The following is an 18,084-nucleotide window of genomic DNA, read 5'->3' as shown; positions in this document are numbered from 1 at the left end:
AAACCCATTAGAAAATTTAAAATCTTATTTTCAGCTATAGAGCAAACAAAGTAAACATAAATTTCTGAACATTTCCAAGCCAATTAAAAATATGTAAGGTATACACACCAATATCTTCTCCAGGCTCTGACAGGCCTCCTGGAAACTTCCACATATTTTTCAACTGCAATATAAAGTCAGAAAATAAAGTTACCATAGCTTCATTCACTAACACATACACAGAGACCCCACAAAATCCACCCATAATTGGTCAATGTGTTGAGAATTTATCTTTTGCTAATGGCATGTAAATTTCCTTCACCTTCCTTTTTCCACCCTTTCTTCTTCTCAGGTGGGGGAAACTGGTTACTTAAGAAATCTTTTCCTACCTTTTTCTTCAGGAAATAGAAGTGGTTTTGTTTGGTTAATGTGATAAATTCTGTATGAATAAAACAGTGGAGGGAAATATCTACTGAATTTGTATAATTTTTAAAATTTTGCTGCTAGTTAACTATTAACAAATAGATGGATCTTACAGATGCTGCTATAAATAAGTAGAAAGTACAGTATAAATTTAATAACTAAAGTATGCTGTTTTTAATTTTTCACATTTATTTTCTGTATTGTGTGTCTAATCAGATTTCTCTTGTTCTGTGTGTTAATGATTTTATGTACATATGTAATTGCTTTTCATGGGTAGTATGAATAAATTTGATTAGTTTAAGCTTGCATTGTTTTTGTGTTTGTATCATTTCATATTTTGGTGGGAGGCAGGTGGGAAGATATGTTCTTAGAATGAGAGCACATATGGGAAAAATGATTATAAATATGAAATGGCATGGGACAATATTCTGAAGGCTGACTTGATTTTCTTCCTGTTACAATTCTGTTATATATATATATATATATATTAACATGACAAAACAGAATGAAAAATTATTATGTACTCATAAAGGTCCTATGGCTTAGAAATAGTACACTTCATGTTTCATTCATAAAACAGGTTTATGGACCTTTTATTGGTGTGCTTTTTGACCCACTCATTTCCTGGATGAGTGCTTCATAAAGAATGTGTCATTTCCCAACTGGTCTAAGTTGGAGACCAATGGCATGGTTCCCAGTTTCCACAGACTGTTGATTCTGTGGGTATAGAATTCAGGCTTTCCATCCTTCCCTGTCTGGCTCAGACTTGAGATTAATTTATAAAGCATATTTTATTAATGTATAAATATATCTCTATGCATATCTCTACATTAATACACTATCTTTGGGATTTTGTTTTGAAATCGTTCCAGAAGCTATTTCTATAGAAACTATCCAGTCTTTTTCCTGATACAATGTTAGATTTCACCACCATAAATTCTATTTCTAACAAAAGAAATGTTATAATGGGGGCAGAAAATGCTTCCCCCAAACAATAACTTAAAATCTTTACCTAGACTTGACTATAGAGACTGTTGATTTAATTATGAACTTACTAGAAGGGGGAAGATTGTAGATATAAGGACTAGAAACAGCTTACATTAATTTCATTTTATTATTTCATAAAACACAGGTATGGAAAGATTAACTATATATTTTTGTGGTACTCTGTGGCATTTTCTGGCACCACTTGGGTTTAAAGAGCTTATGTGAAAAAAGCTTTCTATAGGATAAATACCTAGTAGTGCAATTGCTGGGTCATAGGGTAGTTCTATTTTCAACATTTTGAGGAACCTCCATGCTGTTTTCCAGAGTGGTTGCACCAGCTTGCATTCCCACCAACAGTGTAGGAGGGTTCCCCTTTCTCCGCATCCTCGCCAGCATCTGTCATTTCCTGACTTGTTAATTTTAGCCATTCTGACTGGTGTGAGGTGAAGATGATGTGGTATATATACACAATGGAATACTATGCAGCCATCAAAAGAAATGAAATCTTGCCATTTGCGACGTGGATGGAACTAGAGGGTATCATGCTTAGCGAAATAAGTCAATCGGAGAGACAACTATCATATGATCTCCCTGATATGAGGGAGACGAGATGCAACATGGGGGATTAAGGGGGTAGGAGAAGAGTAAATGAAACAAGATGGGATTGGGAGGGAGACAAACCATAAGTGACTCTTAATCTCACAAAACAAACTGAGGGTTGATGGGGGGAGGGGGGTTGGGAGAGGGGGGGTAGGGTTATCAACACTGGGGAGGGTATGTGCTATGGTGAGTGCTGTGAAATGTGTAAACCTGGTGATTCACAGACCTGTACCCCTGGGGGTAAAAATATATGTTTAAAAAAAATAAAATTAAAAAAAAAAAAAGCTTTCTCCTCTCTTGCAGAAAGCTTGAGCCTGCACTTAGTTCAAAGTGGTAGATAGAAAGGCTTAAGTTAAGTGGTTTGGAAAACCTGGTTAATGTTGCAGATATGATCATTGGAGGGTTGAGTTTATTTTCTCACCTTTTTCAGTATTAAAACAAACTTCCACTTAGGTCTTTTTTTGATGTTGTTAAAGATTTATTTATTTGGGAGAGAGTCTGTGTGTGCAGGGTTGGGGGAATGGGGGTGGCAGAAGGAGAGAGGCAGGGACAGGGAAAGAAGCAGACTCCCCTGAGCATGGAGCCTGACTCAGGGCTTAATCTCACAAACTGAGATCACAGCCTGAGCCGAAATCAAGAGTTGGATGCTTAACCGACTGAACCACCCAGGCACTCCATCCCATTTAGGTCTTTAATCCATTTTGAGTTTTTGTATATAGTGTTAAAAAGTGGTCCAATTTTATTCTTTGACATGTAGCTCTCCATTTTCCTAGCACCATTTATTGAAGAGACTGTCTTTCTCCATTGTATATTCTTGCCTCCTTTGTCATAAATTAATTGAGCATATAATTTTGGGTTAATTTAAAAAAATTCCCATTAACTGGGCTTAGCAATACAAATAATAATAATAACAGCAACTTCCAGGGAAAATGGTGGAGTAGGAGGACCATAAGCTCATCTCATCCCAACCCACACCTAGCTAACACAAGAAGTACCCAGCAGTTTGATGCTATTGCACCTCTGATAAATCCCTGGGAAACAGAAGGACAGCACCCAGCAGTCTGATGCTATCACACCTCTGGCAAATGCCTGGTCTGACTCAACTCAAGCCCAAGGCAGCCCCAGACTGGCACAACAACATAGGGACCAAACTCTGCCCCCACAACAGAAGGAGAGAGCCATGCTTATACTATTGCAAAAGCAGCTCAATTACAACAGCAGGGCACATGACAATACACATAAGAGACACCCCTGAAGAGTAAGTTCTGGTGAACAGGGCCCTCCAGGACCTTTTCTTCAAAAGGCCACTACTTTCAAGAGCAGGAGACATAACTGAATTTCGAAACACATACATAGATTCAGGAAGTCAGACAAAATGAGGAGACAGAGGAATACGTTCCGAATGAAAGAACAGGCCAAAATCACAGCAAGAAACTAAATGAAACAGAGATAAGAAATATGTGTGATAGAGAGTTTAAAGTAATGGTCATAAAGATACTGGACTTGAGAAAAGAGTAGGGGACCTCAATGAGACCCTCAAGAGATAAAAAACATATGAAAGAACCAATCAGAGATGAACAGAAGAACTGAAATTAAAAATACACTAGATGGAATAAATAGTAGACTAGAGGAAGCAGAAGAATGGATAAGCAACCTGGAGGACAGAGTAATGGAAAGCAATCGAGCTGAACAGGAGGGAGAAAAAGTAATAACAGAAAATGAATACAGGGAACTTAGCAATACTATCAAGCATTTTAACATTCATGTAGATGTCCCAGAAGAAGTGAGAACAGGGGGGCAGAGAATTTATTTGAAGAAGTAATAGCTGAAAACTTCCTGAATCTGAGGAAGGTAACAGAAATCCAGATCCAGGAGTCACAGAGAACCTTTAACAAAAGCAAATTAAGAAGGTCCACACAAAGACACATAGTAATTAAAATGGCAAAAATTAGTGATATAGAATTTTACAGGCAGCAAAAGAAAACAATAACATACAAGGGAAACCCCATAAGGCTATCATCTGCTGGAGAAATCTTGACATTGAGTGCCCAGTCTACACTAACGTAAACCGGTTGATAGGTCAAATTGTTTCCTCCATCACAACTTCCCCCAGTTTTGATGGAGCCCTGAATGTTGATCTGACAGAATTCCAGACCAAATCGGTGCCGTATCTCTGTATCCACTTCTTGGCCACATATGCCCGTGTCATCTCTGTTGAGAAAACCTACCATGAACAGGTTTTTTGTAACACAGATCACCAATGCATGCTTTGAGCTAGTCAACCAGATGATGAAATATGACCCTTGCCATAGTAAATTCATGTCTTGCTGACTATTGTACCACAGCAACATGGTTCCCAAAGATGTCAATGCTGCCACTGCCACCATCAAGACCAAGCATACCATCCAGTGTGTGGACTGGTCCTCCACTGGTTTCAAATTTGGCATTAATTATCAGCCTCCCACTGTGGTACCTGGTGGAAACCGCTTAAAGTACGGTGAGCTGTGTGTATGCTGAACAACACCACTGCCATTGCAAAGACCAGAGCTCACCTGGACTCAACTGGATGTATGCCAAGAGTGCCTTTGTTCACTGGTATTGGTGAGGGCAGAGAGGAAAGAGAGTTTTCTGAGGCCTGTGAGCACATGACTGCCCTTGAGAAGGATTATGAGGAAGTTGGTGTGAATTCGTTGAAAGGAGAGGGGGAAGAAGAACAAGAGGAATATTAAAGTTAATGTCACAAAGGTGCTGCTTTTATAGGGAAGGTTATTCTGTTTTGAACATTGAAAAGTTGTGCTCTGATCAGTTAATTTCTATGTAGCAGTGTATATTCTCATATACAATCACTGAACTATGCTTTAAAACACAATGCTTTGTTACAGACCCAAGGTGTCCATTTCTCTGATGGGTTTGAATACAGTATTCCCTGGAAGAAAAAGAAGAAGAAGAAAAAAAAGAAGAAGTAAGGAGAAAGAAGAAATGAGAAAGAGGTAGAAGGAAGGAAGGAAGGAAAGAAAAGGAATAGGAGAAGGAGAAAAAGAGTACAGATCTGCTAGCCTCCTCCTTTTGGTTCTCTTGTATGATCTGACTTTCTTGGTCTTCCCTTTCACTTTGGCTGAATGCCAGAAATTTGATTTTTATTTCCACTATTCTAATCTTTAATGCTACTACTCTCACTTTTCAGAATTCACAGCCATAGTTTTTAGATAAATCTCACTACAGTGTTAACACTGTACCAGAGAGACAGAAGCTACTATAGAGATGTCTTAGTACATTTGTTCATTCAACAAAAATTTATGTAGGGCTAGGCTATGGGGCATACAGAAATTAATGCACAATATAGCAAGACCAGTCACTCTTTCTCCATGTACCACTACATTTTTCTTATCACCTACCGCCAACTTATATATTATTTACTCATTTATTATTTATATCTTACTCATTCGAATATAAGCTCCAGATGTAGAAATTTCACTTTGTTCACTAATGTTTCCTTAGTGCTTAGAACAGAGCCTGCAAAATAGTATATGTAGTATCAGTAATCTTTAGTGAACGAATGCATAGTATCCTACTATTAACTCAGTTCTTTAGTCACTGTTTAGTTTTTTATTTCAAAGGATTGGCATATGTAGATAGGAAAGGAGAAAGGATGAGTTTTAAGGGTCATTTTTGGATTTGTGTTTCAGTGTATGCATATGCTTGTGGCGAAGGTTAAACTTTCCTCTACAAGAAACACTTTACACTATTCCTAGGGTGAATGAGGCACTTAAGGGAAAGGAGAAAAACTGGCTCAGATGTCTGAAAATAATGCTATTGTTTATGGTTAATAGCTATCACTCATGCTTAAATTCCACCTAATACCACAATTACAGAACTTAGATATGATTCAGTGTCTCACTTTGCAGTTTTTATTACAATACTGAACTAAACACAAATACTGTTTTTATATTTTATTGCTCAAAAGATACTGTCATAACTTAAAAAGAGGTAAAAACCCTAAGCAGGAGTATCATTCCAATTAAAGACCAAAGTCTTATATAATTTGAATTTGTCCTATTAGCAGAGGGGGATCACAGCTAGATTCTGAAAAGTAGCACTTTCTCATTCTTAAAGAACCAATCATTAGCATGTTTGAAAATCAGCAAATGAAGAGATTGGAAGCTCAGTGTTATAGTTTACTGGCTCTCTAACTTGCTTGTACCTTAATCACCTGGGGGTGCTTCTTAACACAAAATTGCTGAGCAGCATCCCCAGCATTTCTGATTCATCAGGTCTGGAGTGAGGCGTAAGAATATGCATTTCTAGTAAGTTGATGCTGCTATTGTCTCTCAGCGCCACCCTCCACGCTCTTCCTCACCTCCTCCAATACTGGAGCTGGGACCCATCCAACCAGCCTCTGCTTTGCCAGCTCACTCCCTCTGAGGCTCCAGGAACAGACTGCAAGGCTGGAGCAGGAAGAGGGGACCAGCCCTTTCTGTCTGCCTCCTCCGGGCTTTCCATACGCTTGTGGCTCTGGATTGCCTTAGAAATGCCGCTTCCTTCTGACAATAGCAGTTCCTTTCCAGAGCATCGGCCAAATGCAGTTTGCAATTCTCCTACAATTTCCAACATAAACTTCACTGTGCACCCCTTCCCCAGAGCCACCAGGCAGCTGAAGCCTCCTTTTCAGGGGTGTGGGTTCTAGGTCTTTTTGAGTTCAAAGATACCAGCAGCAGCTGAATAGCATTTCTTATTTTGCGTTAGCTATGTGTAGCCCCAAATGAAGGGACGCATAACCCACCAGAATGGCATAAAGATTACTTGAAACTGAAGACATCTGAGATCTAGCAAGATGAAGAAAGAAGCCTTTTCTGAGTTGCCCTTATCTGATTAAAGGCAGAACTTTCTGAAAAGAAGCTGCCATACGCCCCTTGGTGCCAGCTTCCAGCCAGGAAGGAAACAAATGTTGAGCACCCAGATGGGCCACTGTGTAATCAAACATCAGAAGGTGCCATGTGTATTTCACACAGAAGTCCTATTTCTCCCTTCCCCTTTTCCTGATATACAAACCCCTACTCCTGGTTGTTCAGGGAGTACTCCCCAAACTTTCATATTAATCTGCTGTCAGTTAATTCACAGGCTCCTCAAGCACCTAAGCTCGTAGAGGAAAAGTTCTTTGTAAGAGTACTTTAAGACTTAACTCTGGTTATGTTTCCCAGACTGTGAAATGAGGATGATAATAGGTTGCTATGCTGTTTTAAGTAGCTACATAATATAGAGCACAAGTCATAATCTTTTCACTGGTGTAGGGTCAAGCCTCAATTCTGATGACTGCTGATTAATCAGGGTAATGGCTGCTGAAAACTGGGGTAGTTGTGGCAATTTCTTAAAACAATAAAAAAGTTTGCTATATCTACTGACTCTTTCATGAATGATTTCTCTGTAGCATGTGATGCTGTCAAATAGCATTTTGCCCACAGAACTTTTTCCAAATTGAAGTCAATTCTCTCAAACCCTGCTGCTGCTCTATCAACTAAATTTATGTAATATTCTAAATCCCCTACTGTCACTTCAACATTCCTCACAGCATCTTCACCAAGAGTCCATTCCATCTCAAGATTCAAGATGGCTACATAAACAACAGATTTTCAATGTAGATGAAAAATTCTTATATTGGATCGTTTTCAATTTGCCCAGGTCTATCAGAGGATTCACTAGCTATGGCAGCTCTAGCCTTAAAAAATGTATTTCTTAAATAATAAGACTTGGAAGCTGAAATGAATCCTCGATCCATGGGCTACACAATGGATCTTGTATTAGCAGGCATGAAAACAACATGCATCTCATTGTACATTTCCATCAGAGCTCTTGCATGAACAGGTGCACTGTCAATAAGCAGTCATATTTCAAAACGAATCTTTTTTTCTGAGCAGCAATTCTCAGCAATGGGCTTGAAATATTTGGTAAAACTATGTTGTAAACATTTTACATTTAGACTTTGTTGCTCCATTTATAGACCACAGGTAGAGTAGATTTAGCATAATTCTTAAATGCTTTGGGGAGTTACACCAAGAGGGCAGAGAAGTGGGGGACTTCTTTACAACCGGTCCCTGAATTTAGCCAGAAATCTACCAAGCCACCCTGAACACCCATGAAATCAGCCTGAGAGGTAAGATTATACATGTCTGGCTCTCCATGGGGGCAGAGGATCATCAGTCAAGAGGTACACAAGATGTAGCTGGGATTGTGCAGACAGATATCAGAGGATAAACAGAAGAGGGAGGGAGCCACCAGAAGCAAGCCACTGGAAAGTAATACACCAGTACAAATGTGCCCTGCACTTGGGGACCTGAGGCTGCAAGACTGGAAGGGACTGATAACAGGGCTCAAACAGAACAAAGGGGCTTAAGGGACAAATGCTGGGGACTGGTTGGTTGCAGGTACAGACCTAAGCCCATGGTCCAGGGACTGGCTGCAGCCATCACCGCCAATCAACGAGGGACTTGAGTCAGTGGTCCCTGGGGTTGGTGGCTGGGTGCCGCTGCAGCCAAGAGGACCCAGCCTGGACTGGAGCCCATGGTCCTGGGAACGGTAGCCACCAAGCCGGGCTTGCCCGGACCAGGATCACTCTCAGTTTTGGTGGCACGGGGGACAGAGACAAGTGGGGGCCTCGGTCAACAACTGAGAGGGTTGCTGGGGGTGTGCACTGCCTGTGGGAGGCTGCAGTATTCAATGGCACTTGCAGAGGGGGAGTCTGTGTGTTCTGGAGGATTCAGAGAGGAGCAGACTGTGCTTTCTCTCTGAGGTGGAGTGCAGTTTACTCTGCTCTGGACCCTCTGAAAAGTCATGAGAAGCCTCCAGAGAACAAAAGCCCAAAGAACTGGTTTCAGTGGAACCCAGTCCCTTGACGGGGCGGGGCGGGGGGGGCAGACCAACTCCACCCAAGCAGGACTGAGAAACAATGTGCTAGGCCCCTCTCCCAGCAGACAAGCTTATAGAATAAGAGGACAACAACCATAGGGTCCCCATAAAACTGTAAAACCCCAACACCAGGGGAAAACAAAGCTCCTGGTATTGCCTCACAGCCTGTATATTTCTTAGATACAACTTTTCTCTTTATTTTTAATTTTTTAAAATTCTTTCCATGTTTGTTGGTTGTTGTTTTTTACCTCCTTATCATTTCAACTAGAGGTTTAATACAACATATTCCATAGTAACTTTTTAACTTGAACTTTTCCATAAACTTTTTTCTTTTATATCTTTATGTATATATATATAGAGAGAGAGATAAGCTTCAATATAAGCTTATATAGATATAAGCTTTTCTCCCCATTCAATACTACCTTTATATACATACCCATTTTAATTTTCCTGTATCTCTGGGAAATAGAGTTCTCTAACAAAAAGAACAAGATACACCCAGGAAGAACTGAAATACCCTTCCTTACCCATATAGAGGGATTATAGCCATCTTCTCGACACTACCTGCCCCCCTTTAATTTTGGGTTCCTTTTTTGTTGTTGTTGTTGTTTTGTCACTCTTTTTGTTTGTTTTTGTTTTGTATTTTATAAATCTTACTCTTGGGTCTCGTTTTGGCTGGGTTTGTTTTTTTCTTTTCCTTTTTGGTGGTGTCTTCTGATTGCTCTGAACCTTCACAGGGTGCACCTTGCTTGGATTGTGGATGATATTTTCAGCTGTACATCTCCTCAACCACAACTCAACAGAATGACTAGGAGGAGGAACACCCAACAAAGAAAAGACCCAGAGACAATGGCCTCTCCTGCAGATCTAATGGATATGGATCTAAGCAAGATGTCAGAAATACACTTCAGGGTAGCAGTTATGAAGACACTAGTCAGGCTGGAGAAAACTATTAATGGCAACATATATTCCCTAAGGACAGACATAAGAGTGGATCTGGCAGAACTTTAAAATGCTATCAATGAGATACAATATAATCTAGATACTCTAACAGGGTAAATGAGGCAGAAGAACGAATTAGCAATATTGAAGACAAACTGATAGAAAATAAGGAGCAAGAGGAGGCCTGTAACAAACAGCTTAAAATCCATGAAAACAGATTTAGAGGAATAAATGATTCCGTGAAACGTTCCAATGTCACAATTATAGGGATCCCTGAGGGGGTGGAGAGAGAGAGAGGACTAGAAGATTTAGCTGAACAAATCATAGCTGAGATCTTCCCTAATCTGCAGAATGAAATAAGCATTTGTTTCCCAGAGGGAGAAAGACTCCTTCCCAGGATCAAGGAGACCAGATCAACCCCCAGGCATGTAATAGTAAAACTCGCAAATCTTAGGACCAAGGACACCATTTTAATGGCAATTGGGGGAAGAAATTCCTTAGGTACAGAGGGAAAAACATCAGAATAATGTCAGACCTGACCACAGAGATCTGGTAAGCCAGAAAGGGCTGTCAAGACATATTCAGAGTACTAAATGAGAAGAATATGCAGCCAAGAATTCTTTATCTGGCAAGGAGCTTCTAGGACTGGCAGAAACAGAAAGAATGTGACCACTAAGCCAGTCTTGCAAGAAATATTAAGGGGGGGTTTTATAAAAGGAGAAAGACCCCAAGAATGATATAGAACAGAAATATATAATCTATAGAAATAAGGACTTCAGAAACAATAACAATAAAATCTTATCTTTCAATGATCACTCTAAATATGAATGGTCTAAATGCTCCCATAAAACGGAATGGTTGAAGATTGGATAAAAAGATAGGATCCATCCATATGCTATCTTCAAGACACTTATTTTGAACCTAAAGATACATCTAGACTGAAAGTGAAGGGATGAAGAACTATCTTTCATGCCAACGGACCTCAAAAGAAAACTAGGATAGCTATTCTCATATCAGACAAATCCAATTTTAGGCTAAAGACTGTAGTTAGAGATACAGAAAGACACTATATCATTCTTAAAGGGTCTATCCAACAAGAAGATCTAACAATTGTAAATATCTATGCCCCCAACATGGGAGATGCGAACTACATAAGCCAACTATTAACCAAAATAAAGAGACATATTGATAATAATACATTAATTTTAGGAGACCTCAACACTCCACTCTCAGCAATAGACAGATCATCTAAGCAGAAAATCAACAAAAAAACAAGAGCTTTGAATGATACACTGGACCAATGGACCTCACAGATATATACAGAACATTCCACCCTAAAACAACAGAATACTCGTTTTTCTCGAGGGCACATGGAACTTTCTCTAGAATGACCACAAATTGGGTCACAATTCAGGTCTCAACTGATTCCGAAAGACTGAGATTATTCCCTGCATATTCTCAGACCACAATGCTTTGAAACTGGAATTCAATCACAAGAAAAAGTTTGGAAGAAACTCAAACACTTGGAAGCTAAAGACCATCCTGCTCAAGAATGTTTGGGTCAATCCGGAAATCAAAGAACTTAAACAATTCATGGAAACCAATGACAATGAAGACACATTGATCCAAAATCTATGGGATATGGCAAAGGCAGTCCTAAGAGGGAAATACCTAGCCATCCAAGCCTCACTCAAAAAAAAAAAAAAAAAAAAAAAAAAAAAAAAAAAAAAATAGAAAAACACCAAACAGACAAAATATCTTTACACCTTAAGGAACTGGAGAATCAACAACAAATTAAACCTAACTCATGCATGAGATGGGAAATAATTAAGATTAGAGCAGAGATTGGGGCGCCTGGGTGGCTCAGTGGGTTAAAGCCTCTGCCTTTGGCTCAGGTCATGATCCCAGGGTCCTGGGATCGAGCCCCACATGGGGCTCTCTGCTCAGCAGGGAGCCTGCTTCCTCCTCTCTCTCTCTGCCTGCCTCTCTGCCTACTTGTGATCTGTCTGTCAAATAAATAAATAATCTTAAAAAAAAAAAAAGATTGGAGCAGAGAGCAATGAGTTAGAAACCAGAGATACAGAAGAACACATCAATGAAACTAGAAGCTGGTTCTCTGAAAGAATTAATAAGATAGATAAACCACTGGCCAGACAAATCCAAAAGAAAAGAGAAAGGACCCAAATTAATAAAATTATGAATGAAAGGAGAGAGATCATGGCTAACACCAAGGAAATAGAAACAATTATCAGAAATTATTATCAACAGCTATATGACAACAAATTAAGCAACCTGAAAGAAATGGATGCACTCCTAGAAACCTATACATGACCAAGACTGAAACAGGAAGAAACTGACAACTTGAATAGACCCATAATCAGTAACGAAATTGAAGCAGTGATCAAAAACCTCCCAAAAAACAACAGTCCAGGGCCTGATGGATTCCCTGGGGAATTCCACCAAACATTTGAAGAAGACATAATAACTATTCTCCTGAAGCTGTTTAAAAAAATGGAAATGAAGAAAAACTTCCAGACTCCTTCTATGAAGCCAGCATTACTTTGATCCCCAAACCAGGCAAAGACCCCATCAAAAAGGAGAATTTCAGACCAATATCCCTGATGAATATGGATGTCAAAACTCTCAACAACATTCTAGCTAATATAATCCAACAGTACCTTAAAAGGATTATCCACCATGACCAGGTAGGATTTATCCCTGGGATGCAAGGGTGGTTCAACATTCATAAATCAATCAATGTGATAGAACACATAAATAATAGAAGAGACAAGAACCACATGGTCCTCTCAATTGACACAGAAAAAACATTTGACAAAATACAGAATCCTTTCCTGATTAAAACTCTTCATAGTATAGGGATAGAGGGAACGTTCCTCAACTTAATAAAATCCATCTATGAAAAACCCCATCTATGAAAAATCCTTCTATGAAAAAATGATATGAAAAAATATTATTCCCAATGGGGAAAAGCTGACAGTCTTACCGTTGAGATCAGGAACACAAGGATGCCCCCTCTTGCCACTACTGTTCAAAATAGTACTAGAAGTCCTAGCAACAGCAATCACAACAAAAAGAAATAAAAGATATTCAACTTGGCAAAGAAGTCAAACTCTCTCTCTTCCAGATGACATGATACTTTATGTGGAAAACCCAAAAGATTCCATCCCCAAATTATAAGAACTCATACAACAATTCAATAATGTGACAGGATACAAAACCAATGCACAGAAATCAGTTGCTTTCTTATACATTAACAATGAAACTGTAGAAAGAGAAATTAGAGAATCAATTCCATTTACAATAGCACGAAAACCCATAAGATACCTTGGAATAAACCTACCCAAAGAAGTAAAGGATCTATACTCTAGGAACTACAGAACACTCATGAAAAAAATTGAATAAGGCAATTATCTTACTATCTTTCCATCTTAAAAAGATGGAAAAACATTCCATGCTCATGGATCGAGAGAATAAACATTATTAAAATGTCTATGCTGCCGAGAGCAATCTATACTTCCAACACCATCCAGATCAAAATACCAAATGTATTTTTCAAAGTGCTGGAACAAATCCTAAAATTTGTATGGAACCATAAAAAAACCCAAATCACCATGGAAATGTTGAAAAAGAAAAACAAAGGTGGGGGCATCACGTTGCCTGATTTCAAGCTATATTACAAAGCTGTGATCATCAAGACAGTATGGTACTGGCACAAAAACAGACACATAGATCAGTGGAATAGAATAGAGAGCCCAGATATGGACTCTCAACTCTCTGGTCAATTAATCTTTTACAAAGCAGGAAAAAATATCCAATGAAAAAAAGACAGTCTCTTCAATAAATGGTACTGGGAAAATTGGACAGTTATATACAGAAGAATGAAACTCGACCATTCTCTTACATCATACATAAAAATAAACTCAAAATGGATGAAAGACCTCAATGTGAGAAAGGAATCCATCAAAATCCTAGAGGAGAACATAGGCAATAACCTCTTTGACACTGGCCACAGCAACTCCTTTCAGGACATGTTTCTAAAGGCAAGGGAAATGAAAGAGAAAATGGGCTTTTGGGACTTCATCAAGAGAAAATGCTTCTGCATAGCAAAGGAAACAGTCAACAAAACAAAGAAGCAACCCACAGAATGGAAGAAGATATTTGCAAATGACACAACAGACAAAGGACTGATAGCCAAGATCTATAAAGAACTTCTCAAACTCAACACCCAAAAACCAAATAATCAAGTAAAAAATGGGCAGAAGACATGAACAGACACTTCTCCAAAGAAGACATACAAAAGATGGAATGGCAAAAATTGACAAGGCAAGAAACAACAAATGTTGGAGAAGTTGTGGAGAAAGTGGAACCCTCTTATAGTGTTGGTGGGAATGCAAGCTGGTGTAGCTACTTTGGAAAACAGTGTGGAGATTCCTCAAAAAATTAAAAATAGAGCTACCCTATGACCTTGCAATTGCACTACTGAGTATTTACCCCAAAGATACAGATGTAGTGAAAAGAAGGGCCATATGTACCCCAATGTTCATAGTAGCAATGTCCATAACAGTCGAACTGTGGAAAGAGCCGAGATGCCCTTCAACAGATGAATGGATAAAAGAGATGTGGTCCATATACACAATGGAATATTACTCAGCCATCGGAAAGGATGAATACCCAACTTTTGCATCAACATGGGTGGGACTGGAGGAGATTATGCTAGTGAAATAAGTCAAGCAGAGAAAGTCTATTATCATATGGTTTCACTTATTTGTGGAACATAAGGGATAGCATGGAGGACATTAGGAGAAGGAAGGGAAAAATGAAGAGGGGGAGAAATCGGAGTGGGAGATGAACCATGAGAGGCTATGGACACTGGAAAACAAACTTAGGGTTTTAGAAGGGAGGGGGGGGGGGGAAGGGTGAGCCTGGTGGTGGGTACTAAGGAGGGCATGGATTACACTGAGCATGGGTGTTATACATAAGCAATGAATAATGGAACACTACATCAAAAACTAATGATGTACTGTATGGTGACTAACAGAATATAAATAAATAAATAAATAAATAAATAAATAAATAAATAAATAAATAAATAGGGCTCTCTGCTCAGCAGGGAGCCTGCTTCCTCCTCTCTCTCTCTGCCTGCCTCTCTGCCTACTTGTGATCTGTCTGTCAAATAAATAAATAATCTTAAAAAAAAAAAAGATTGGAGCAGAGAGCAATGAGTTAGAAACCAGAGATACAGAAGAACACATCAATGAAACTAGAAGCTGGTTCTCTGAAAGAATTAATAAGATAGATAAACCACTGGCCAGACAAATCCAAAAGAAAAGAGAAAGGACCCAAATTAATAAAATTATGAATGAAAGGAGAGAGATCATGGCTAACACCAAGGAAATAGAAACAATTATCAGAAATTATTATCAACAGCTATATGACAACAAATTAAGCAACCTGAAAGAAATGGATGCACTCCTAGAAACCTATACATGACCAAGACTGAAACAGGAAGAAACTGACAACTTGAATAGACCCATAATCAGTAACGAAATTGAAGCAGTGATCAAAAACCTCCCAAAAAACAACAGTCCAGGGCCTGATGGATTCCCTGGGGAATTCCACCAAACATTTGAAGAAGACATAATAACTATTCTCCTGAAGCTGTTTAAAAAAATGGAAATGAAGAAAAACTTCCAGACTCCTTCTATGAAGCCAGCATTACTTTGATCCCCAAACCAGGCAAAGACCCCATCAAAAAGGAGAATTTCAGACCAATATCCCTGATGAATATGGATGTCAAAACTCTCAACAACATTCTAGCTAATATAATCCAACAGTACCTTAAAAGGATTATCCACCATGACCAGGTAGGATTTATCCCTGGGATGCAAGGGTGGTTCAACATTCATAAATCAATCAATGTGATAGAACACATAAATAATAGAAGAGACAAGAACCACATGGTCCTCTCAATTGACACAGAAAAAACATTTGACAAAATACAGAATCCTTTCCTGATTAAAACTCTTCATAGTATAGGGATAGAGGGAACGTTCCTCAACTTAATAAAATCCATCTATGAAAAACCCCATCTATGAAAAATCCTTCTATGAAAAAATGATATGAAAAAATATTATTCCCAATGGGGAAAAGCTGACAGTCTTACCGTTGAGATCAGGAACACAAGGATGCCCCCTCTTGCCACTACTGTTCAAAATAGTACTAGAAGTCCTAGCAACAGCAATCACAACAAAAAGAAATAAAAGATATTCAACTTGGCAAAGAAGTCAAACTCTCTCTCTTCCAGATGACATGATACTTTATGTGGAAAACCCAAAAGATTCCATCCCCAAATTATAAGAACTCATACAACAATTCAATAATGTGACAGGATACAAAACCAATGCACAGAAATCAGTTGCTTTCTTATACATTAACAATGAAACTGTAGAAAGAGAAATTAGAGAATCAATTCCATTTACAATAGCACGAAAACCCATAAGATACCTTGGAATAAACCTACCCAAAGAAGTAAAGGATCTATACTCTAGGAACTACAGAACACTCATGAAAAAAATTGAATAAGGCAATTATCTTACTATCTTTCCATCTTAAAAAGATGGAAAAACATTCCATGCTCATGGATCGAGAGAATAAACATTATTAAAATGTCTATGCTGCCGAGAGCAATCTATACTTCCAACACCATCCAGATCAAAATACCAAATGTATTTTTCAAAGTGCTGGAACAAATCCTAAAATTTGTATGGAACCATAAAAAAACCCAAATCACCATGGAAATGTTGAAAAAGAAAAACAAAGGTGGGGGCATCACGTTGCCTGATTTCAAGCTATATTACAAAGCTGTGATCATCAAGACAGTATGGTACTGGCACAAAAACAGACACATAGATCAGTGGAATAGAATAGAGAGCCCAGATATGGACTCTCAACTCTCTGGTCAATTAATCTTTTACAAAGCAGGAAAAAATATCCAATGAAAAAAAGACAGTCTCTTCAATAAATGGTACTGGGAAAATTGGACAGTTATATACAGAAGAATGAAACTCGACCATTCTCTTACATCATACATAAAAATAAACTCAAAATGGATGAAAGACCTCAATGTGAGAAAGGAATCCATCAAAATCCTAGAGGAGAACATAGGCAATAACCTCTTTGACACTGGCCACAGCAACTCCTTTCAGGACATGTTTCTAAAGGCAAGGGAAATGAAAGAGAAAATGGGCTTTTGGGACTTCATCAAGAGAAAATGCTTCTGCATAGCAAAGGAAACAGTCAACAAAACAAAGAAGCAACCCACAGAATGGAAGAAGATATTTGCAAATGACACAACAGACAAAGGACTGATAGCCAAGATCTATAAAGAACTTCTCAAACTCAACACCCAAAAACCAAATAATCAAGTAAAAAATGGGCAGAAGACATGAACAGACACTTCTCCAAAGAAGACATACAAAAGATGGAATGGCAAAAATTGACAAGGCAAGAAACAACAAATGTTGGAGAAGTTGTGGAGAAAGTGGAACCCTCTTATAGTGTTGGTGGGAATGCAAGCTGGTGTAGCTACTTTGGAAAACAGTGTGGAGATTCCTCAAAAAATTAAAAATAGAGCTACCCTATGACCTTGCAATTGCACTACTGAGTATTTACCCCAAAGATACAGATGTAGTGAAAAGAAGGGCCATATGTACCCCAATGTTCATAGTAGCAATGTCCATAACAGTCGAACTGTGGAAAGAGCCGAGATGCCCTTCAACAGATGAATGGATAAAAGAGATGTGGTCCATATACACAATGGAATATTACTCAGCCATCGGAAAGGATGAATACCCAACTTTTGCATCAACATGGGTGGGACTGGAGGAGATTATGCTAGTGAAATAAGTCAAGCAGAGAAAGTCTATTATCATATGGTTTCACTTATTTGTGGAACATAAGGGATAGCATGGAGGACATTAGGAGAAGGAAGGGAAAAATGAAGAGGGGGAGAAATCGGAGTGGGAGATGAACCATGAGAGGCTATGGACACTGGAAAACAAACTTAGGGTTTTAGAAGGGAGGGGGTGGGGGGAAGGGTGAGCCTGGTGGTGGGTACTAAGGAGGGCATGGATTACACTGAGCATGGGTGTTATACATAAGCAATGAATAATGGAACACTACATCAAAAACTAATGATGTACTGTATGGTGACTAACAGAATATAAATAAATA

General features: G+C 38.8%; 1 protein-coding gene across 1 annotated transcript in view; it reads right to left on the bottom strand.

The window, feature by feature from the left end:
- Window positions 1-18,084, bottom strand: part of LOC111157475 (nudix hydrolase 6) — a 47,862-nt gene that overhangs the window by 4,494 nt on the left and 25,284 nt on the right. The window contains exon 4 of the mRNA XM_022518897.1: window positions 109-163. Within this exon, the coding sequence (XP_022374605.1) occupies window positions 109-163 (55 nt within the window). The remainder of the gene's footprint in view (window positions 1-108; window positions 164-18,084) is intronic.

The sequence above is a fragment of the Enhydra lutris genome, unplaced genomic scaffold (assembly GCF_002288905.1).
Source record: "Enhydra lutris kenyoni isolate GAN:26980312 unplaced genomic scaffold, ASM228890v2 scaffoldscaffold3, whole genome shotgun sequence".
Lineage (NCBI taxonomy): Eukaryota > Metazoa > Chordata > Mammalia > Carnivora > Mustelidae > Enhydra > Enhydra lutris.
This window is presented reverse-complemented; position numbering and strand designations above follow the sequence as displayed.